The sequence below is a fragment of the Diospyros lotus genome, chromosome 5 (assembly GCF_014633365.1).
Source record: "Diospyros lotus cultivar Yz01 chromosome 5, ASM1463336v1, whole genome shotgun sequence".
Lineage (NCBI taxonomy): Eukaryota > Viridiplantae > Streptophyta > Magnoliopsida > Ericales > Ebenaceae > Diospyros > Diospyros lotus.
This window is the reverse complement of record NC_068342.1, coordinates 421,328-445,913: the sequence shown is the minus strand read 5'-3', so window position 1 is coordinate 445,913 and position 24,586 is coordinate 421,328. Positions and strand designations below refer to the sequence as shown.

At 35.4% G+C, this 24,586-nt stretch overlaps 3 protein-coding genes and 1 pseudogene across 5 annotated transcripts; 3 read left to right on the top strand and 1 right to left on the bottom strand.

Moving 5' to 3' along the window:
* Window positions 1-154: 154 nt before the first annotated feature.
* On the top strand, window positions 155-11,600 carry LOC127802365 (26S proteasome regulatory subunit 6A homolog). 3 transcript variants are annotated; one of them, XM_052338126.1, is made up of 11 exons: window positions 155-304; window positions 385-522; window positions 611-727; window positions 1,306-1,413; window positions 8,119-8,310; window positions 8,412-8,603; window positions 9,672-9,790; window positions 9,946-10,033; window positions 10,411-10,530; window positions 10,634-10,774; window positions 11,209-11,600. In XM_052338126.1, the coding sequence occupies exons 2-11, from the start codon at window positions 406-408 to the stop codon at window positions 11,284-11,286; spliced, it is 1,272 nt and encodes a 423-aa protein (XP_052194086.1). In that variant the 5' UTR covers window positions 155-304; window positions 385-405; the 3' UTR covers window positions 11,287-11,600. The 3 variants fall into 3 exon arrangements, with proteins under 3 accessions (XP_052194086.1, XP_052194088.1, XP_052194085.1); XM_052338128.1 differs by having other exon boundaries at window positions 245-522; window positions 11,222-11,600; XM_052338125.1 differs by having other exon boundaries at window positions 247-522.
* A 123-nt stretch (window positions 11,601-11,723) lies between these two features.
* On the bottom strand, window positions 11,724-13,299 carry LOC127802371 (translationally-controlled tumor protein homolog). Its single transcript, XM_052338134.1, has 5 exons — window positions 13,136-13,299; window positions 12,827-12,900; window positions 12,570-12,695; window positions 12,273-12,430; window positions 11,724-12,132 (listed from the first exon to the last, which is right to left on the bottom strand). Exons 1-5 carry the CDS (start codon window positions 13,161-13,163, stop codon window positions 12,015-12,017), a joined length of 504 nt encoding a protein of 167 aa, XP_052194094.1. The 5' UTR covers window positions 13,164-13,299; the 3' UTR covers window positions 11,724-12,014.
* Window positions 13,300-20,175: 6,876 nt separating this feature from the next.
* On the top strand, window positions 20,176-22,141 carry LOC127801457 (uncharacterized; annotated as a pseudogene).
* A 398-nt stretch (window positions 22,142-22,539) lies between these two features.
* Window positions 22,540-23,204, top strand: LOC127802364 (salt stress-induced hydrophobic peptide ESI3). Its single transcript, XM_052338124.1, has 2 exons — window positions 22,540-22,815; window positions 23,051-23,204. The coding sequence occupies exons 1-2, from the start codon at window positions 22,735-22,737 to the stop codon at window positions 23,132-23,134; spliced, it is 165 nt and encodes a 54-aa protein (XP_052194084.1). The 5' UTR covers window positions 22,540-22,734; the 3' UTR covers window positions 23,135-23,204.
* The last annotated feature ends 1,382 nt before the right edge of the window (window positions 23,205-24,586 follow it).

Here is a 24,586-nt window from a genome sequence, read left to right as displayed (position 1 = left end):
AGAGAGAGAGATGACATCCATAAGGTTGACTTGACTCTCTCTCATCTTTGCATTGCAATTTGCTACCCTTCTCCTTATTATATGAAGACTAAATTCCCTGGGCCCAATGTAGCTTCTTTTTCTTCTTTTTATGAGGCCTCAATAATGCCCAAAACAAAAATGGGTCAAAAGCCCAAAATAGGAGGCAGCCCACTACGGCCCATTTTGCGTTGCTGATGTAGCTGTCGCCCCGTCGTCTCGTCTCTCTACTCTCAGAAGCTTTGCTTGCACAGCACAACACACGAACAAACTGCCCTCTCTCTCAGTCGATCTCTCCTCATTCTTTCTATTCTCTCTCTCTCTCTCTCTCTCTCTCTCTCTAAAGCTTTATCTTTCTCTCTCCAGCACTGACATCACATCGCATCAATGGCGTCCGCTATGGTAGAGGACAGTAGCTTCGAAGAAGACCAGCTTGCATCGTTGTCGACCGAGGACATCGTTAGGGCTTCCAGACTTCTCGATAATGAAATTCGAATCCTTAAGGTCAGTCAGATCTTTGCTATACTCCGCCTGCACTCACAACTCCGATTTTCGGTTGTCTAATTTTGTTATTGTTTTTGTTCTTGTGAAGGAAGAATTGCAGAGAACGAATCTTGAGCTGGACTCATTCAAGGAAAAGATAAAAGAGAATCAAGAGAAGATCAAACTCAACAAGCAACTTCCCTATTTGGTCGGAAACATTGTGGAGGTAATTGGCGTTATTTATTTTTTAAATTATTAGCCTTTGTGCGGTTTCGTAAGAAAAATTAAGGAAAATCCATTTAACTGATAAGGAAAAGGTAATCAGTATCTGCCTTCGTTGCAAGCAACAGAGGTTTCGCATGTTGAATCCATTTCTGTTTTAGTGATCCAATACCTGAGATCCAAGACATTGCTTACAACTTGTCCGCTAGATTCTTTTAATAGTTAGAAGGTGCATTTTGAAATAAATTCATGTCATGGTTTTTATTTTCAGGCATCCTTTTGTTCTTTTTTCCCTTTATCAGATATTCTTATCCTTTTTCCATTTAGTTATCTTTAACGCACCATGTATGCTTCTCAAGAAAACCCTAATTAGTTTGGTTTAATTCTGGTGCTATATATGTTTCACGTACATCTTTGGTTTGCGTACCAGGTTGTGATTCCATGCATTTTACCTTGTGTTCCGCATTGAGTCTGATATCTGGACGCATAGATGAACTATCCCTTCTACAGTTTTAGAGAGTTATACAAACACATAGGTAATTTAGCACTGTTGAGCACTCATTTGAAGTTTTTTGCTCTTAGATTTTGGAAATGAACCCGGAGGATGAGGCTGAGGAAGATGGTGCCAACATTGATCTCGACTCTCAAAGAAAGGGTAAATGTGTTGTATTAAAGACATCTACACGTCAGGTAAAATAACACTTAATTTCATATTAAATTTGACATATAAATCTTTATTCTATCCCTTTTTTGGGCTTCCTTTTGAACTGTCTGCCTTGCCTCTTATTCCTGTCCCCCTCTATGATAAGTCCCGTCCATTTTTCTCCCCTTCCAAAACGTTCCCCCCACAGGGTGGGCTTGGGTTGGTGGTGATTTAGAAACTTCCTTTCTTAATATGGGATTGCATCACTAATCATTTCTTCTACAATGTCCTATAAGAGCAGTGAGTGGTCTTAGACATTGCGTTGCAGGCATTGCATGATAAGGAGATTAAGTAGCCTTGGTTACTTTATGCTATCTGGGTTAATTTGCTTTTGATGAGGGAAGGATGATTATAGAGAGAGAAGTTTTGAGTTCAAATGGCTTGAGGTTTAATTTTTTATCAGGACAGTTTTTTCCTTTTAATATTCTTTTCTCTGTATGGGAATTGGTAGGATGATTTTCTTCTTAATATGTTTTCTATATAAGAGGCAGCTCTTTGGAAGATTTTACCCAAAAAAACTTGATGAAGAGGAAGAAGGTTAATTCAGTGTTATTAAAGGCCCAAGGCGCATTAAGGCGCACAAGGGTCTTCTTGGAGCCTGAGGCGCAAGGCGAGGCGCGAGTCTGGTGGAACTAGGCGCAAGTTAATAAAATAAAATAAAATAAAATAAAAATATATGTCCCAATTGAAGAAAAATATATAAAATAGGTCATAACTTCTAATAATATTTTAACAAACATATTATAAAAAAAATATAAAATTCAACATATGCTAACTATGATATTTCCATGCTGGATCTTTTCTTCTACTGGCAGAACTACTATCAGGATTATGATCAATAGTGTTGGATGACATTTTAAATTTTTTATTCTTGCAAGATTCACAACATGTCAACAACAATACCACTCTAAAGACCATCTTAAGAAAAACAAAGAGATAATACTCAAACTTAAACAAGTACCAATCATCATGCAAAGTTCTAAACAAACACATAAACACTACAAGTCCACAATCAAGAAAATGTTTTCATTTTGAAAAATACTATTTTTCTAAGTCTGGAAGATTAGCGCATAAGGAGACATATAAGAAGATGTTTTCATTTTGAAAAATTATCTTCCGGTATTTTGATAGCTAATATTCATTGTTGTTAAAATGATTTTTAATGAATTTTTCAAGAAATAATAAGTATGTATTTTGGGGGTGATAAAATCGTTAAATTCCAAATTTATACTAAAACCAAAATTCTATTTTCTTATTATTATGGATTTTGATTTTTTAGATATTTTTATTGAATCCAAATGGGGGATACTTTTTTATTTACATTTATGTATTAAAGTGACATTTACTTAAATTAAAGAAATGTAAATATGTTGTAATGTATACATGTTGGAACCGAGAAGAGGGGAGGCTGGAACCAAGAATGGCAGCTGGTTTTGGTGGGCAGTGGGCTGCTTGATAGCTAATTTCATGAGGTGTGCCTAGGTGCCTTTAACATCTATGAGCGCAAGATTGCGCCTGAGGGCCTGGGTGCGCCCAGGCGTGCTTGGGCAAATCTCGCCCGCTTGGTTTGTTTCTAGGCGCCAGGCTTGCGTCTGGTATCAAGGCGCACCTTTAATAACACTTGGTTAATTGATCTATTATTACAAGGATCATAGTTGCTAAATAAAGACATAAACCAAAACATGATTCTCCCCCCCCCCCTCGGCGGCCCACACTTTTTTTAATGTGGTGAATCAAATCAAAACATGAATTGTAAGATATGATAAAATCTTGAATCTTGCTCCAAAACTTTCTTTGTTTAAATGGTGAATCACAAGCACAGTGGCGTTTCTTTCCAAGTAAAGAAAACAATATACATGCACATGAAAACTAAAGTAATGCAAAACTTTTTGTCATATGTTCCAGTGCATAAGGCACTTGCCTCCATATTCTATACACGGATTGAACTTGTGCCATAGTAAGTAGTCATTTATTACATGTGTCTATGTGCATTTATCCACTTGAAAGAAGAATAGTAAATAAAGAAAAACATAATTATGAATTATATAATAAAGCATTCGAGGTCCATCATGCCAGAAGCTAAAGAATCCAAACATAGAAAACAGTATGAACTTAACATAATATGGATGATAAGTTATAATACTATAACAGGTTCTACACTTTTGAATTATTTAATGTAATCTATCATTTTTGTTAACAATGGGCCTATGTTCTACACAAAACATGGCTCCCATGTAAGGTTATTAGCTTTATTCCGCCCCTTGTGGCACATAAATCATTCTCGTCAAAGTACTTAATACATAACCAAATCCAAAATTAAACAATAATAGCTCCAATTATACATGTTCAATTACTCTTTAACTGGCCTCAAAGGGCTCAAATTCCCAAAGCGCCAAACTTTTAAAGCCTTTCAAGACTTTGAGAGACCATGTTCAGGGAACAAATACATAAATGAACAAACAGAATGAGCTTTCAAATGATGACCATGTTACAACCCTAGGGTTTGGCTAGAATTTAGGAAGTAAATTGGTAAGAATTAGAGGAAGAAAGAGCAGAAAAGGAGGGAAAGAGAGAAGAGAACAGAAAGAATGGTGGGAGAAGAGAGAAAACCGAGGGAAAGCTAGGAGAATTGAGAAAGGGAAAATGGAATTCAATTGTTATTCAAATCATGCTTTTCTCTAACTATGCTAGCCTCTTTATAGGCTTACAATTGAAGGAAATAACAGAAATACAATCAACTAACTACTGTAACAGCCTTGCTAACTGTTTATACAAGAGTTAGTTATTCTCGCCTAGCCTCTAGACTTCTACAATTAGGTCTACAACTTATACACCATGGATTTCCCCCTAATTACAATCATATCCTCAGGGTCATGACAATCCCCACCCCTTCAAACAATTCTTGTCCCCAAGAATTGACAGCTGTTAACTTGTTCTTCATCCAATACCGGTCTTAACAATCTGATTTCTTCTTCGCCTTTTCTTGTGCTTATCTCGTTTTTTTTTTTTTTTTTTTTGCCTTTCCACGTCTTTTTCTCCAATGTCACATCTCCCAAACCAGATGGCAGTAACCTCCTCTTCCACAATATCAAAACTCCCGAACCAAATGGCTGCAACCTGTTCTTCCTTCATCATCTGAATCTGGTCCACACCAGGTGAAATGATAGCCATATTGTCATACAGCTCGGGATCAAAATACCTCAAAACGGCAAGGTTAGTTTCTTCAGCTGCAATTTCCTTGACCTGTGGCTCCTCAACAGTAATAGTACTATTACTTGCTGCAACACCAAATCCAACCTTTGAAGCTCCTTCCTCATCTTCAGTAGGGACCTCCTCAAGTGGAGAGATTTTTACTTGCTGATTGTTGGAGTACACCACAGGCTCACTTTCAGCAGATTTTTCCTCAAGTGGAACCTCAATCTCTTCTTCAGCAATTGCCTTTCCTTTCTTGTCATTCTGAATTGGCTAATTCAATTTAGATTTTTCCTCATTCTTTGCAGCTACCATTCCCATTTTTAAGACCTCATCAGCCTCATACTTCTCATCAGCTGCATGAACTCCATCTTCCTCTTCCACTGCTACTTCATCAGCTTCTTGCACTACTTGATTAGCAGCCTTAGAAGTTCCTTCGATCTGTTGGCTGCTCTTGGGATAACCTTTAGGCAGCAGCCCATGCTTTTGGTATATGACTTCCAGTGCCAACTCTTGCAACCTAGCCTTCTCAGTTGCTTGCTGTACTGTGGCCGGAGACATCATTCTCACCATAGGCCTCAGCGTATCATTAAGGCCGTTAATGAATCTTGATAAAAAATAAGACTCAGTCAAAATTGGATGGAAATTAAGCACAAGTGATTTCAATTTCTCAAACCTGACAAGGTATTCCATAACTGAGCCCTCTTGTTTCAGCTTGTTAAGCTCCTCTTTATAGCTCTCATCTCCGATATGATTGGAGGAAGCAGAGTATTCCCTAGAAAAGCATTCTATTGGAATACTAACCTAAAATTTATGTGAAAATAGAATAAAAAAGTCGTCCAATTTTCTACTGAGGTCCTTGATTCCTTACCTTGTTGCAACACATAGTCCTTCAGCCATCTCCTATATTCAATTCCTTGAAAATTTACTGCTGTAATAACCACTTGCTCAACTTCTAAGGATCTCTTCGGAAATTTATTCCGATACTAAAATTCAGCAACCCAAGCCAATACAATTGTTACTTCCAATTCAGCAACCTTAATCCACTTCAGACCTTGCCCTAGCAATAGCCTAGACCTGAATCAGCTTTTTAGCTGTAGCTGAATGTCCTCCAAATCAATCTCCTTGATCTGATCGAGTTTGTTCGGCCTTCAAGTTAGCCTACTATCAGCTTCCAACTCACCCAAAACCTCTGCCTTAGTTACGATAGAGTATCTAAGGATTGTCGCCTTCCAAATTTCAGCTTCTTAACAGTTTGATTGGCTCTCGTTGCAACTTCTTGTGAATTGCCGACTCTCCTTTCCCAAGTCATCGAAGTTCCATCCGAAATCAGCTCATAGTAGTTGCCTAGGAGAATCACCCACCTCACGGTAGTCGTCTTAGTCACACAGTCGAGGATTCCTCCTGCTTCGCCTTGGCAATTCAAATATGAGCCAAAATTCACAGCAGCAAGACTTCTTCACTTCTCGCCTGAGTCAAGTTAGAATTCGCCTAGGACTCACCTCTCGCTCAACTTTCAAATCTAAGTTGAGGATCACAATCAAAATCAAGGCAATTGAGAATCACCGCTTGCGGAATTCTCCTCTAAACCGTTTCCGATGGTGCCTGCCTTCACAACTCGATCACATGCAGTGACCTAGATTTGCTTTGGATAATAGCCGAAGTCACATGCAGTGGCTGCGCCTTCCTTCTCGCCTTGCTCAAGGCTATGATGCTTCCTATTCTCCCGAATCAACACCTCTGATCTGCAATTGAATTGCCGATTATTGGACTTGCTTGCAACTGATCGCTATCTACTCGTGGTCCAGCAGATTCAATGATCGCCCAGGCTAGTGCCTTCTTCTCCAGCCAATCACCGTTCACTGTCTCACTTCTGAAGCAACTTCCGTTGCGTAACTCTTCTTCCTATCGAGTTTGAGTTTCTCACTAAAATCAATTGCATATGGCCGCGCATGCAAATATGATCCTCTCGTTCTGTATCAGATTCGTTGCGAATTCCAGTTCGCTTGGATTCTTATGGTAATTGCTTGTAATCTCCCCAAGCCTGCGTCCACTTTCGACCACGTCACCCTGAACTACCTTTAGATCCTCTCAAAATCATTGTCGAAACTCACCTGGCCGCTTTGACTCCAATTCCGAGCCCGAAGTGCTTTGCTCTGATTAATTTTCCAGTCACCAGAATTGCATCCAAGACTGTTGGAAATTAATCCGCCACTAAGCATCGGAAATCACTGCTTCAAATACCCAAACCTACTGCCTCGATCAATTCCGCAATCTATCGTCTGAATTTGCTGCTGAATCGCCTTGGTCAATTGCTACAACTTCCGATTCACAGCCGAGAATCGTCGGCTCTGATACCAAATGTTACGACCCTAGGGTTTGGCTAGGATTTAGGAAGTAAATTGGTAAGAATTAGAGGAAGAAAGAGCAGAAAAGGAGGGAAAGAGAGAAGAGAACAGAAAGAATGGTGGGAGAAGAGAGAAAATCGAGGGAAAGCTAGGAGAATTGAGAGAGGGAAAATGGAATTCAATTGTTATTCAAATCATGCCTTTCTCTAACTGTGCTAGCCTCTTTATAGGCTTACAATTGAAAGAAATAACAGAAAATACAACCAACTAACTAGTATAACAGCCTTGCTAACTGTTTATACAAGAGTTAGTTATTCTCGCCTAGCCTCTAAACTTCTACAATTAGGTCTACAACTTATACATCATGGATTTCCCCCCAATTACAATCATATCCTCAGGGTCATGACAAGACCATTGGGGAAAATAGCTTGTGAATCAATTCGTTCGGTTGATTCATTGATTCGTGCAATGAATTTTTGTATTCACCCACCAAGGCCTTTGGTGGATTCACCCAATCAATTTGGATGAATTAGTGCTCTCTCAATTAATGAGATCTCAATAACACGAAAGATTTGAACAAATATAGTAAGTAAGCTTGTGCATCACGTCTTCATCGTATTTGAAATTCTGGGATTTTGATGAGATCAAGAAGACATATTCTATGGCTGGTTGAGGTGGAGGTACATTAAGAAGAGGAGGAGAAGTTGCCAGAAGCTTCATCATGTTTGATGATTGGTTTGAACTTGGGGGGAAATTTTGAGGATATTCTTTTGATATATTTTTGTGTTTCTTTGTACTTGGTCTCAAAATGGGGAAAGGGATTACTTGATTCACTTTGGATTTGCAGGAAACATGGATGTACAGTTATCTAGGGTATGTCTAATTCATAGGTTACTGCTCCTTGTCTCCTTCATTATAGATGCACTTATCAACAAAAAAACATCATTTTTTGAGCACTGATTATGCTAGTGGTATACTGAGTCATTCAGAGTGCCTCTTCATCTTCTTCTTCTTCTTCTTCTTCCCAAGGGTACTTTAATAATAAGCCTGGTTACTGTAGCTTTTAATTCCCAGTTGATTTTTAATTCCATTTAAGCTTGTTAGATCCTTCTCTTAGTTTGTTATTGTAGTTTTAACACATCTTGACTTCAGACTATCTTCCTGCCTGTGGTTGGTCTTGTGGATCCTGACAAGTTGAAGCCTGGAGATCTGGTTGGGGTCAACAAGGATAGTTACCTGATATTGGATACATTGCCCTCTGAGTATGATTCTCGAGTCAAGGCCATGGAAGTTGATGAAAAACCAACTGAAGACTACAATGACATTGGAGGGCTTGAAAAGCAGGCAATTCCCTAGTGTTACAGTGTTGCTTACAGTCAATTTTCAATTTGGCTGATGTTTGGTAACTGTGTGGCTTCTCACATGGACTTCTTTACAATTAACAGATCCAAGAACTAGTCGAAGCTATTGTTTTGCCCATGACACATAAAGAGCGGTTTCAGAAATTAGGGATTCGCCCCCCCAAAGGAGTTCTTTTATATGGACCTCCTGGAACTGGGAAAACTCTCATGGCTCGTGCATGTGCTGCTCAAACTAATGCTACTTTCTTGAAGTTAGCAGGCCCCCAACTTGTCCAGGTGGATGCTTTATAAATCTTTTCTCTATTTGATGTTTATACATTTTGACACGTGAATATGTCCTACCAGAATGATTTTCACCATGAAGAAGCCACCTACACCTTGGAGTTGTGGCTTCTTCCAGTCTTATCAAGCCAGAAATGAGAATTAGTTAGTGCCTATATGCATGCAATTGATGTATTATAGAGATAATATTTCTTGTTACTTCTAAATGCACTAAAGTTGAATTTTTTTAATACTACTTAAGGCTGTTGTACATAGATTCCATTTCCACTAATTTATTAAGGCATGTGTCTTTTTAGTTAAGGTGCTACAGCTTTGCTAGGGTCCCAGCTAATAGTGATGGTCAACTAATTTTTTGAATTTACTACTTAAGACACGGTTTCCAGTTAGCATATGGGACAGGATGATTGACACTCTGAATCTGGGGATGTTTCTTACAAAGAAGAAGGTTCTTTGAGAGATTTATTAGTTACATATATTGTTTGGTTTGTTTCAAAAGTTAATGAATTAAGATTTGTTTTCCATGGACTCATGTGACTAATATCCACTCTTCCATGCTTAGGGATTGGAGTTATTACATTCAGCTGGTTGTTGTTGCCTTCATTTGCTTTGGAAGTTAATGAATTAAGTGTTGTTTTTTCATGGGCCTCTTATATGGTCAATATTTTTAAGGTGGGCAACTTTGAGTTATTTTCTTTAGGTAGCTGATAGCCAGGGAAAACTGTCAGATTATGTAACATGGATTCTGGATAGAATAATTAGTGAGGTAGAATCCATGTAACAGGCCCCAATTTGTGGGATTAAGGTGTGGCGGTGCTGGTTGCTGGTTGTTGTTTGAGTCTTTGCCTTGGCTGTGCTATCTTTATTGTTAAAGTTAGATGTATAATTCATTACTGTTTTTTCTTAAAGGTTAAGTAAGCTAGTTTCAGAAAATTTAAGGTTTCCATAAAAAATTTAGTTGTATAATGTGGCCACCATGTACGTAACTGGGCACTAATTTATTATGCTTTATTGAAGTAAACAATGTCACAATTGACCAGGTATAAAAAATTCTTATGTGCCTAGATGTTCATTGGCGATGGAGCAAAACTTGTCCGTGATGCTTTTCAACTTGCAAAAGAGAAATCTCCTTGTATCATCTTCATAGATGAAATTGATGCTATTGGTACTAAGCGGTTTGACAGGTATGCAATATATTTGTTGCATATGCAGCCAACTCAATTGCTGTTTGTGTTGGCCATTTGTTTGAATCTTGGTACTGTGGTTTTGGTTGCATTTTAATTTAGTTTATTTTGTAAACAGTTTCACTTAACTAAGTTTTCTTATGATCTCATCTCAGTGAAGTCAGTGGGGACAGGGAAGTTCAACGAACAATGTTGGAGTTACTCAATCAGCTTGATGGCTTTAGCAGTGATGAGCGGATAAAGGTTTATATGACTTGCCCTCAATTCATGTTGGTTCCAGTTTAATGGTCATTTTAGGACAGCTATTGACACTGAATTCTGTACCCTGCTGCCCTGGAGAGTTACATGCCATTTTCTATGGATGCGCAGATTTAATTCCAATGGATTGTTTCTACAAGTTTAAGTTTTGGTGCCTACAAGCAGAAGTCGTCTGCTCCTGCTTACTTTTTTGATTTCATGATGTTGTCTGTAATTCAATATGTTCTCTGTAAACTGTAGGCAATGGCAGCAATCAAAGCAGCTGATATTATAGACCCTGCACTATCCTTAATTTTTCTCTTTTGCCATGTTTTCTGTAGTTAAACATTGTCTGTCTTTTTGGGTGCTTTTGCAAACTTTAGGTTATAGCAGCAACCAACAGAGCTGATATTTTAGACCCTGCACTCATGCGATCTGGGCGATTGGATCGTAAAATTGAGTTTCCACATCCCACAGAAGAAGCTAGAGCTCGAATCTTGCAGGTGCTCTTGCTATCAGCAATCTTTCTCTTCTGAACCTTAATGTTCCATTGTCTTGTCTCACTAGGGGGTAATTTTTGCTGAATCATTTGCTTTGCAACTTCAGATCCATTCCAGGAAGATGAATGTTCATCCTGATGTCAATTTTGAAGAGCTGGCTCGGTCTACTGATGATTTCAATGGAGCACAACTAAAAGCTGTCTGTGTTGAGGCCGGCATGTTAGCCCTTCGGCGTGATGCTACTGAGGTCTCTCTCTCTCTCCAAAGAGCATGAATCAGTAGAAATTATCTGTTCATCTGATAATGCTTGAAAGTGTCACAGGAATTAGCGGTCATGCATTATATGCTTTCATCTTGAAATTATCATATAAACAATCTTGGGGTAGCAGCGGGATACAAAAGATGGGAGCACCAAAGTTAGTTTGTAATGTCATGCTACCAATTAGATTCTTGCTAATGATTTGGCGATAGTTAGAATGTTAAGAAATCTGCTTGTGCGAATGTGTATTGGTAGAAAAATCAATGATCTCGAGCCTTTATCCCGTGTTTTTTATTATTGCCTTAAAACCATTCAAATTGACTTGAAAACCGAATGGAAGTACACGAGCTTCTTGCATATGGAACAGTTTGATGAGATCATCGACAACTTATCAAAGCAATGGCTTACTTCACCTTTTCCAGGTAAACCATGAAGACTTCAATGAAGGCATCATCCAAGTTCAGGCTAAGAAGAAGGCAAGCTTAAATTACTACGCATAGGTGGAGAAGATATTGTATGAGCGTCGAAGCTAAAAACTACTTCAAAAGGTGCAAGTTGCTGCGCGAGTTCATCATGGAAAAGGAAGCAAGGTGAACTTCCAAGTTGAATGAGGATTTGAAAGCCTTTCTTTCAAGTGACTACAGACTGAAACTTAGGCTTCTGTTTTGTCTGTTTTTATTGATATTAGTACTGTAACCCCCCTATGATGTTCACCAAATGAAGGTGTTTTTGTGAGAGATCTTGTTTCTCTACTTGGTATCGTAACTACATGTACATCGGATTAAGGAAGTAAGGAACCATTGGGTTGGCTGTATTGACTGACTGTTATAGAGCACCCCTTGATGCTATGTCTATGATAAAGCCTGCGGCTTATCATAATGTGATTCTAAACTTAATCGGTTGTTGAAGGCTAGCGATAACAGAAGTAATCGGTTGGTTAAAAGTCATAATAATAGCGCATTTCATTACGTACTAATTAGATTTTTATCAAAAACACCACTCTAAATGTATAGTTTATTAGGAGAGTCCCCCCACGGATTATAACTACTAATCACTCTCAAGATACATATGCTGCTCTGCTCAAAATACTACTTAACTCTCATTAGCAGTTGTGATGACAAAAACCCTAAAATTATAACACTATAAAACTAAAGTCAAGCAGATCCCCCCAACAACAAACACCTTCTTTTGGAGCTAACTGGATCAATCGAACAACAACTGCATTCCTTTAGCACTTCACCTCCTTCAATCCATGAGCCAAATACAAAAAGGTTGGATCTGTGGCGCCCTCTTTGTAATATGCAAAGACTATGGTGCTATCGTCGTGCATGCTCTCCCCCACAAAGCTGCAACGCCCCACAATTAGTTAGCGCAAATCTCACAAGTCACACTACTACTAGTGGTAGATAAAAAGTCCATTCTTCAAGAAATTGAACCATAAATCTATATATAGTAGTTACAAGATGAAAAGGGTAGATGCACGTACAACTGTAGGTCACTGAGCTTTGAGAGAAGAAACTTGGTCGCTCCTTCGATGTGCTTCTTAAACAACTCCTGCTTCTCCGGTTCCAGTTTAGGTGTCAACGACTTGATGTACTTCTTCACATATCCCACAAACTGCTTCTTGTCAAATGGGGGTTGCTCCTGCTTACAAGTAATTAATTGTAATTAGTTTCAGATATCAGTATTAGCTTTGCTAGAAGAACATGAAACAAAAACCCATCAGACAGTTGATGTAGAAAAAGATTAAAATAGAGGCAGGCTGCGTATAAGCAATAGCTACCTGAAGCCTGAAAGTATCTACAATATCAACCACCTTAACAGCTTGATCATCAACGCCTTCATCTTCTCCACCCTCTGCCGAGGGATTAGCCCCAATATCTACATCTATTGCTCCGTTAACCACCCACTGAAATCAAATTTCCAAAAAACACATAATAAATGGCACTTTAATCTAGGCCGTCAAACATATATAACATCAAGCCTTTAATATCCCATTACACAACTAATAAACTATAAAACGAGTAGTTAATTACGTACCTTCCCCTCCACTTCCCACAAGATCCCATTCTCGATCTCTTTGTATGGGAATGAATCGGAGAGAAGCTCGTCACCTGAAATTCATCAACGTTCTCACTCATCTTTAACTGGGATCCGAATAACTTAAATCACAACACAGCCATGCATGCAATAAAATATATCTAAAACAGAACAAACAGGTAGTTGCAGGCAGAGACATCTGAGAACAGATCCAGAAAGCCCATGAAATTCAAGTTGACAAAACACCATCGGAGACAAGAATTCTAGCTAGCTAATACTCGGAAGAGAAGAGTGTTACTAATTAATTACCGGTGAGAAGATCCTGGTACACCAACATGATTGCCGAGAATGGTGTTTCTCTCTCTAGAAGTTGCTTGAAGAGAGAGAGAGAGAGAGAGAAAGAGCAGAGAACGGTATGATTATTTATAGTTATATAGGAGGAAGGAGGGATCGAGAAGGCTTCCGAAAGGAAAGGTGGGGTGGGGTGGGGGCCATGACGACTCTGAGGCGGCGAGGAGTTGTAGAGCGAGTGTTTACCGGGTTTGGGTTTGTGTGATCATCACTGTCCGTTCAATACCACAAGCAACTCAGTAGCCTAATGCGTTTCCTTCCTCAAGTAGAAGAATCTGAATCACTCACACTTAACTTCACTTATTATGGGATTTTGACTTCAACGCTCTCAGCTGCCTTGTTGATTAACTGCACCAAAACTTGCACCATGATCTGAATGATCAGGTGGGACCCGACCCGGCCGCCGCACAGGATGCCCACCCTTTCAGGGGAAAAGGATAAGCAATTTGTGAGAATATCGTCTCAAGTTAGTAGAATATGCTTCCTCATTATTTGAATTTGAGCAAATACAATGTATCTAAATCTAAGTAAAAGTTTTTGGGTGTTATTTGTCATGTTTCGGATAATTATTTTAATCAGTTTCAAAAAAGTTTAAATTAGTCATCATTAGAGATGTTGCTCAATAATCACGAAAGATAATCTTATCGAGAATCTCATTCGTCTTTTAAGTTTATTAATTAGTTTAGTTTCTGTTGTGTTATTATTGAATATTAATTTGATTACCAAAATTTATTTCAAAAGACATAAACCCTATTCTTACAATAGTCTAAAGCATGGTATGCCATATATATACTCATTCTTAATATAAATACTACAATTTTAAAACTATAATTTTATCCATTCAAAGATCACTATTTTATTAATTAATTAATAGGTTATCATTCTTTTGATATCATAAAAATAAGTAAGATTTATTAAAAAATATGTTTGAAAAACAAGAAAAGACTTAATTATATTATAGATAAATTTATCTAGACTACTTCTTATCTAACTTAGACATTAGAATAATTTTCTCCACATATATTAAGATAGTCTTTACTATTCTCTTTTGTAGGGTCTTATTACTCGATTCCACCCTTGAGCTAACTTATGATTCGAACTAATTATTGTGTTCTTTAATAAACATATTGATGATGGGTTTTTTTTATCATCAATTGTTAGAATTTGTCTAGAGTATTGATGGCAGTGATAGTAGTGTTTTGTACAGATTATTATGCGGTTTTAGATGGTAGAGATAAGCAGTGGCCTCACTTGCAATTAGAAATTAAGTTAGGGGTAAACTGATAATATCCATACTAATTTTATAATAGCATATGAATTATCGTCCTAATATTCTATAAATAAGAAATGGGGGTTAGGTATCAGTAATGCATGATGCTATTGTTTCACAAGAAAACTTTGAGAGAGAAAAAATTGTGGTTTTAAAATAGCTTTTTATAATCTTGAGAGAAGACTTGTAATTGTGGGGTGCAATCGGTGTACTGATTATTGTTTTTTGAATCAAAGAAGACTACTCTTGGAGAGTTCTTAGGTTGGATGTATGGTTGTCTTAAGGAGCAATCCAAACAAAGATAATCCGCTTGTCCCATGTAGTTTGCTTTACTTTCTGTTTTGTTTATCATTTCAATTTCATTCTTTAATTTGTTCTTTCAATTTCGTTCGTGGGTGTATGCGATTGAGAGTGTCATAATTTCCATCTAAGAAATCTGATCTAGTGACCCTAGGTATAACAAATTGGTATTAGAGTAGGGCAAGGCTTTGATGGATGAAGAATGAAATGGATCATACTCAAGACAATGGTGGAGAATTGTTAGAGTTTGTCTAGAGTATTAATGGTAGTGATAATAGTGTTTTACACAAGTTATTATGCAGTTTTAGAGGGTAAAGATAGGCAATGGCCTCACTTGCAGTTTGAAATTAAGTTGGGGAGTAAATCGGTAATATCTATACCAATTTTGTAATAGTTTACGAATTATAGCCCTAATATTCTATAAATGGGAAATGGGGGCTAAGCATCATTAACTCATGATGCTACTGTTTCACTAAAAAGCTTTGAGATAGAAAAGACTATGATTTTAGAATAGTTTTTGTAATCTTGAGAGAATGCTTGTAATTGTGGGGTGCAACTGACTATACTGGATCATTGTTCTTTGAATCAAAGAAGACTGCTCTTGGAGGGTTCTTAGGCTGGATGTAAGGTTGTTTTAAAAGGAAATTCAAACCATGATAATTCGCTCGTCTCATGTGATTTGTTTTACTTTTTGTTCTATTTATCATTTCAATTTCATTCTTTAATTTTCGTTTAAACTTGGATATCTTAGGGGTGGTGGCGAATCTATCTGTTTGGCTGAAATTATCTTCATGGCTTTTGGGCCATGTATGTCTATGGATTCAGTTATTTCTGCCTGTGAATCCATTGAGTTCTTTGGAAATAGAATATATGAGGGTTAAGTTTTCTAACCTATTATTTAATCTAGACTAAATTTAAGGGACACATGCCATCTTTCATTTACTTGACATAAGAGCACGTGATAAAAAGAAATGCATGCGTTGCCTTGTAGAGATAAATTAGTAATTTTACTTTTGTTGGTACCCAGTAAACTTATTTATTTTTTCACTAACTAGTGTTAAACCCGTGCAATATTAGTAAGAGTTTAATTTAAAAATAAAAAATTAAACTCATTATTTTAAATAATTCTAACATAATTGATAATTATAATTTTTTCTTTTAATATTTAATCTTTTATCAAAATTTAAGTTTAATTAATTATTTACTATTCAATATGCTAATGGAAACCACTTTTAATTCAATGTCATGTCATTCAATGTGTTAAAGAATAATTAATACATTAAGTAGGTCACTTGGCAAAATACTTATAAATTTATTTATTTGTTATATTATATTTATTTATAAATAAATATTATAAAATTTATAATATATCCACTTAAAGACGTTCGTTATTTTTTATTTATTATATTATAAATATAAATTAAAACTCTTAAATGTGACTAAGAATAAGTTTTTCAATAATAACAAAAATTTAAAAATATGAATTTTGATTTCTTCCATAGTCTTAAAAATGTGATACCTTAAATATTAATTAGCATTGAAAAACCCAAGCATTTGACAACCTTAAATATTTTTTTATGAATTTATTAAGATATCACATTTTCAAGACTATAATATAATTATTAAAATAAAATTAATAATTAATTAATCACTACCTTTGATTTAATGCAAGTTTTTGAGAATTTTTTTTTACCATTGATTGACATTTGACAAAATACTTTACATGACTATCCTACTTTAATATTATATATATATATAGAATAAAAATATATAAAGATAAGATTTTAAATAAATGGATAATTTTTTATGACTTAATTAATAGTTCAAGTTGTCTATTAATATTTCTTAGAAAACCCATGTAAATTTAATACAAATTTTAGAGGCAAAAAACAATTTGACAGATTTTTAGAGGGAAAAAAATTTATAAACTATTTTACTTTAATATAATATATTATATATTATTATATTATATAAAGATAATATTTTATTTAATAGATAATTTTCTGTGACTTAATTAATATTTTAAGTGTCTATTGATATTCCTCATAAATAGTATTTATTTTTTATTGATTGACGGATTAATTAAATATTTAATATTCTCATAATAATGTTTTGAAAAATCCATGATTAGCATTGAAAAATTCATGTATTTAAAATTCATTATTAATTTTACAGTAATTAGTACTTATTATTTCAAAACAATTGAAAATTTTAAATTACTAATGCAAAATACTAAATGCAAATTATTAATGCAATAAGTACCAAATGCAAATTATTAATGCAAGTTTTGGGAGAATTTTTTTTTTTTCGAATTATCCTACTTTTATATATATAAAGATGTTAAGCAATTGAGATAAGAATCTAGTTGAGTATCATAAATGACAATTATACAAGTTAATTGCACACCTCGGCACAGTTGATTACACGTGCAGTAAAATACTCAAATTACGTCTCACGTGTGTGTAAATCGACCACCATCTTCGCCATAGCTTCTTCTTTTATTGGTCGACAATAAAGTAGGTGTAGGCCGTTAGGAGGCGACATATAAAGGCATCGATGGTAGGCAGAGGCGAAGTTGAAGGGGTAGGTGCAGGCAAAGACGGTAGGTGTAGGTCATTGTTGATCGCTGAAAGCGACCTTTGCCTTCGCCTGTCGTTGGGGGCCTACATTTGTCTCATCATCGGCCACTAAAAGAAGAAGTTGTGGTAGAGATGGTAGTCGGTTTGCACGCACATAAAGGGTAATTTGAATATTTTAGTATATGTGCAATGATCAACTTTGACGAGATATGCAACTGAGTCGAAATTGTATAGTTTAGAAATATAATTGAAATAACAAAAAATTTAAGTGTTTAAACGGAAAAAAAATATATAAATACATGGTCTAATATATGTATTTAGCCACGATATTTGTTATTGCTTGCATGCTCAGAATTTTCAAGTTGTTATGGAATTTATTAGTTGATAGATAATTCATAGCATTGGCCATTAGCAAGGATTGATGAAAATTATATAAATTATGTATAAAAAACAAAATGTTGCAACAAAGGGAGACTATGGAATGGAGACTATGGAATGGAATCTTAGGATGATTGTCCTTGTGCAGCCTTCATCGCTTGTGCCCTTGATTCGGACAAATGAGATAAATTGCAAGCGTGAGATTTTGTCTCACTGCGCAGGGCGATGATCGAACTCACGACCTACTGGTGCGAACCCGACATATTGCTTGTCCGACTGTTCGACTTATACCCTGGGGGCCTATGGAATGGAATCTTTAAATGATATATAGTTACTGAAAGGTCCAAATTGTAATCGACTCTCCTAAATCTAGCGTCCAATGGAATGGAAAAAGGAAAGCAAGAGGGAGAAAAGAAGAGGTCCAGCTTCTTCATTGCACAAGCACATAATGGACACTCTCTCCCTCAATTCTTTCTCCCCCAACACCAGAAAAAGCCCTAAGTGCAGATACTTGAACATTGACTTTCCATTCTTTACCAATTCAATTCGACACAAAGAATTGAAAAAATAAATACAAAAAAAGTACTCAAGCAAACAAACTGTAGATGCTTGAGATTTTGGAGATCTGAGTCGAAATGTCAAAATAGGCCCTCAAATTGTAGTGTATATTTAAATTTTATTTTTTCATAATAAAGTATCAAAAATAAATAAATAATCATATCATATCAAATAATACTCAGCCAAACAATTCCTAACTAAATGCAGTAGTCAAATAACAATTAGCAAAAAGTCAATTGTTAAACCCTGAAGTCCTAATTCCTAAACTCATTATAGGTGTTAAATTAGCCAAAACAAAATAAAAATACACATTAAATAGAAAATGGGATGGAGGTGATTTATAGAAAATTTTTAGTTTTTCAAATCTTTAAATTAACAAGAAAAATTTAAAAAAAAAAAACTCATCTTTAATAGTTTTTCAAATTCAATTTTGGAAAAATTGCCTTTTCTAAATTTAATCTCAATTTTTTAATTGAGAAACTTTTGAATTTGAATAAATTTTCTAATATTTTGAGTAATTTTCTAAAAGTTGCACTAAATTTGCAAGGGACGGACATGCAAATTTAGATAACTTGGGAACATAAAACCCTAACTTAAGAATGATTGGATATCACCAACAAAAATAGAGTCACTAGTGTTGAATTTGCTAATACGAGAGAGAACTATATGCTCGCATGCATACGTCTAAATTCTCAAAATATAATTAGGGCGACCCTAATGCTAGGCCAATTCCCACATGCATCCACATAATGTGATTTATTTTTCAAGGGCAAAATCTATGAGTTCCTTCCTGTAATCATTTGATTTGCCTCTCCTTATATTGTCTAATATTTTATACTATGCATTTTTCTTTGACAATAATTTATTTTTCACCTTTTAAATCTTATAACTTGATTATGGGCTTTCTTTTATATCATTCTTCCTTTAATTTGAAGGACCATAATTCTACGTTGAGCGATTGAGTATTCTTCTTGTTATAATTTTACAATCCTTATAGCACTCATTAGAAATCGTCCATCTCAATGAAAAGCATTTTGAAACAAGTGACACACATGGTCCTAACACCTCCCTTTCCACGTTCTACAAATTCAAAAAAAAACTCAGTCAAAAATAATCATAAAGCCAAAACTGTACTTATTACTTCTTCATAAAACCCCCCAATTATTAGTGATACTATTTTCCCATCCTCCCGCTTCTTACAATTTGAGGTTGGTTGCCAATCTAATTCTGCTTGGCATGTGTCTACATCATAGGAATTAGAACTTTTTCTACTTCAATAATATTACAGGCATTGCTTTGACATCTAAAAAGGATAACGATGACATTACAATTCAATAGGTATAAAAGATTAAAGTCTATTTTAATAAGAGAACTTACATTACATAATGCTGTTGCTGTTTTTGTAAATGACTACGATGCCCTTGAATAAATGCCTAAAAAGTTAGAACATAAATGAGTTTCCATGAGGATTCATTTTTGTTAAAAGTTCAATATTAATCTTTGCACAACTGTTTGTTTTGTTAAGTAGTTTTGATTAACTTATCTCTTTTGACAATATTGACCATTGGAGGAAAACTATTCCGGTGCTTGCACGTTCCCATAGGGTATTTTCAATTGATTTTATTGGTTATGGTTATTCAGACAAACCAAATCCTCGGGAGCATGAATAGCCATTTTACACATTTGAGACCTGGGCCACACAGGTAAATGAATTCTATATTGCCACATCAATATAGAATTAAAACTTCCCATATTCTCATTTTGTTTGTTTTTGAGTTGATTTCTATTATAAACCAATCTTCTTTTCTCAATTAGATGCCTCATTCAATTGCTTTGATGCTTTCTTTTCCCTACCTTTATTCTTTAATTTCCTTGAATTTGACTACGTACATTGAACATGATGTGCCTAAAAGATGAAATATGTAGGGCTTGTTGGTCTTCAGGCTGCGGTGATCGATGGAGCCTGAAACCTGCATGGGCATTATGCTTCTAAACATGTCTCTTCATATGCTTCATACCAACAAGCAACCTTGGTACGGAAGACCTCTGATAAGATTATTCCAGACTTTGTTCAGGTAAAATTGAATGTAATTCTCTCTTTACACAATCTAGAGTATTAATCTTGTGAATTTGGGTTTAAATTCATGCACTTCTTGTCAAGAATATTGCACTGAGCAATCTTTTTATAAATTTATTGCTAGACCAGACTCAATCTCGAGTATTTTTTCTCAAGTATTCTTGTATGATATTAAGAATGTATGATCAATGCTATTATGCAGTAATGTTTATGGTGTCAAGGGCTACATATATAAGCAAAGAAGTGTAAAAAGAATGTTAAGCATGGACATGGAAGTTATGAACAAGGATATCCCTATGGACAGCAGGGAAATTGCAACCATTGCCTTCACCAGAAATTAAAAATTTAAAATCTAAATAAAACCTATATCCTAACCGTAAACCTAAATCGTAAATTAATATTTAATTCTGTCCAATTCTCATAAACTTGTCACTGCTTAGCAGAGGCTAAAATGCAAGAATAAAGGAGTAACAGAAGACCCTTGTTCTCTTCTCCAAGTTACCTAGGGAAAGCCAGACAACAAGGGCTGGATTTGCTGATGAATAATGAGAATAAATTCTGAATAAAAACATACATTCTGTAATGTCTTTAGAGTCAATTATACTGTTGGGGAATTTATATTTCATATAGAAAGATAAGCAAAATTCAAATAAACACAAAATGGGAACCATGATCTACCTTCATAACAGCCACAATATCAGCCTTGACAGGATGTGAATTTACGATACCTTTACTCACAAACCAGGGCACTTATCCAATCTGGTTATTATCTTGTTGAACTGCTTCTAACACACTGCATTTCAGTGTTATCACGACACTTCCCAGGTAACATATGAATGAGTTCAGGCTATACTTCTTCCAGGACTCGAGCCTGGCGCTGCAGATGTGTTTCTAGAGTTTATATGCTATTCAGGAGGTCCGCTTCCGGAGGAGCTATTACCTCTACTCAAGGTCATAGTCTTAAGTTAATCCATATACTGTTTTGTGATATTGTTTCTGGGATATATACTGATGGTCTCAACCACCCAAATTTTGTGTTTCTCCTCCTTTGCAGTGCCGTGGGAGCCCATTGAGCTTGGAAGAACTTTTGGCAAATTTGATTCTGTAGCAGATTTTATTGTCCTCCCTAATAATGTTGGCCATTGCTTTCAGGTCTCTCTCTCTCTCTCTCTCACACACACAGCACACAGTGCCCGGGTAAGGATCGCCATCTGTATTTTGCCTTCTAAGGGAACTAGGAATAGCAAATCTTTTCATGTCATTTTTTGTACCCTTGATTATGGGCAAATTCAAATGCAAACATGGTTGCAGTGAAACATCACATATGCATAGAAGCTTACCACATTTTTAATGTACCCTTAATTGTGGTCAAATTCAAACGTAAACATTGTTATGGTGAAAGATCGCGTGTGCATAACAAAAGTTTACCCTCATGTTAAGTGGAAAGAAATTATTCATCTAAGTGTTTGCGCTTGCAGTTCTACAAATATTTTGGTGAATGATGATTTCTGAATTCTAACTGTATCATTTGTTGACTTGTGTGGAGGATGAGGCACCTCATCTCGTCAACCAACTAACTGAATCCTTCGTGGCTCACCTTGCTAAAACTCAAGCTAGTCTTTCTCCAAAGATTATATATTCACTGTGTCCAGGTTAGATTTTAACTTTTTCTTGGTGCATTGAAGATATGTTGGATTTCCTTGGCATCTATTGCCAATCAATCTATTCTTTTCTCTATAGCAAGCAACCCGACCAGTAAACACAGTGTGGTTTTTGTCCCATCTGATAATTGCAAGCCTTAGAAAGCCGCACTGGACAGTCATGTTATTATTTACATGATCCCCACTACTTGTTTTCTTCCTCACATAATTACGTATAACATTGCTTCAAAATGGATATACATGCAGGAAGGAGATTAAGAGTAAAGAAAAAATGCCATTTTTTGGGGGGGAGGGGGGTTGAATGTGACTGATATGTATTGATATGTCTTGCTCCTTTGGCTGATTTGTGCTACTTGAACTTGGAAAAAATCTAAAATTAAAATGTATACAAATCTAAAATTCGTAATATGTATACAAAATTCATTGATTTATATACTAAACCTAAAATTAAGGACGGACGTCATCCCCGTCTCACAGGTCATCTGTCCAAATATAAAATAGAAAAGAGGAGATAGTGTTGGGTCCGTGATGGACAGGTGTATCACTCCTTTCAACCACGTGGATTGGCCTCCTTGAAGACCGACCACCTCCTTCAGCTATAAGCCCTCTCTCTCCCTTCCTCGTTACAGAAGAACCCAAGTACAGTTTCGCACAGAGCCAACTTCCAAAGTTCAGTTTCACCAAAAGCCATTCCAAATTTATATATAGCTGTGCCTGAGCTGCAGGATCGCATCATGGGTTCAGCCACCTTCCTAGAGATCTTACTGGCGATCCTCCTTCCACCAGTTGGTGTCTTCCTTCGCTATGGCATAGGGGTACTTTCTCCCTCACCCTCCCCAATAATACATCTATCTAGATTCCTATCAATGAAAAATGATCATGTCACTGTAAAAAAAACGTTTACATCAAAATTTGATATGATAAATAGTTTTGGGCCAAATTGTTTTTGATATTTGCTCATTTATGAGCTAAATTTATTTCGTGTATATAAGAATTATGCATATGATTTTTATTTATCTGTCATTAATAATTCTAAAGTTTTTGTTGCAGGTGGAATTCTGGATTGACTTGTTGCTGACTATATTGGGTTACATTCCAGGGATTCTATATGCGATTTATGTGTTAGTGATATAGTTTAAAAGATTAATTTACTAAAATGTACCACCACCTTCTTTATTTGTGGTTTTAAGTCACTACTGGCTTATTTCCTAGAATCACTCAAGAGTTCAAATTTCTGTAATATCAATTTGGCTTTGTTTTTTTGTAACTATATGTAACAATCTGGTCCATGTGTGGAATTATAGGCTTTGTTTTGCTGGTGATTATGGAATGGTGAAAATAAAATTGTGAAGTAGTTTAAAAGTTTTATTAAATTGTTTGTTAATTTTTTTAGAATACATTTGAGAACACATGTGTCATTTTTTTTTATCTAGAGCAAGATAAATTTATCTAAAAAGGTAGAAATAAATTTCTCTAAATTTTTTTAATAAAAAGATAATTGATTTCTTTTTTTAAAGGTTGTTAGATAAATTTAACAAATATAATATAAAATATTTTTATTTAAAATAATTTATATATTTTATTTTTTTTAGCTTATTTCTTATTTCTAAATATTGTTTTATGAGAGGGTGCAATTTTGGAGTAGTCTTATAAAAGAGAAATCTATGTCTAATTATAGTTTGACGATTCACATTAGATGTTTTGTAACGAGCCTTTATAAGAAATAATATTTATTTTGTAAAATTTATTTTTAATATTTTTACAAAGTAAATTAACAAAATATTTTAAAGTTAATTAACGTCACATATTTAGAGTTTTTCTTTCTATTCTTTTATTTTGTTAGTTTATTATTAGAGAAAACTTATCCACCTTATTCAGCTCAACTTTTATATACTCTTAATTTATGTTAACTTAATTTAAGTAATAATATTATTGACAAAGAGAAATATTGTAAAAAAAAATAAATTACAAGAATTTCTAAAATTATCAACTACAACAAATTTTAACTAAACTACGAGGCCAAATGCAATTTATGAAAAATAGTGATATTTTGCCTGAGAAATCAGTTGAGAGAGTTATCGAAGAGTGTTAAAACAACCGAAATACATTCGTCTAAATTGCAAATTTTCAAAATCTGTTATTGCCTTACTCGTTGTTTTCTTCTTCTCTCTTTCTTTTTCATGGTTGTTAATACAACCACCTACTGTTGTTGCGCCTTGCTGCCATCACTTTGTCGATCGCATGCTGAGATGAGGCAGCGAGGTCACGGTGACAAGACGAAGACAACTGTAGTTGGTGGTTGCATCGATAGTCATGGAAAAAAGAGAGAAAAAAGCAGCGGGTAAGATAGTAATAGAATTTACAAATTTATAATTTAAACCAGAGTATTTTAGTCTTTTTAATACCATTTGATAACCCCGATCAGTGCAAACTAGATTAATTCATTTATGTATCTCAAATAAGGACCGCGTTATTCGTACAAAAAAAGTTCACAGAACCCCTTTACAGATGCGATATATCGCGAGATTTTGACATCAAAAAATCACGATATATCGCGATTTGTTCATCCCTTTCTCTTTCTCTCCT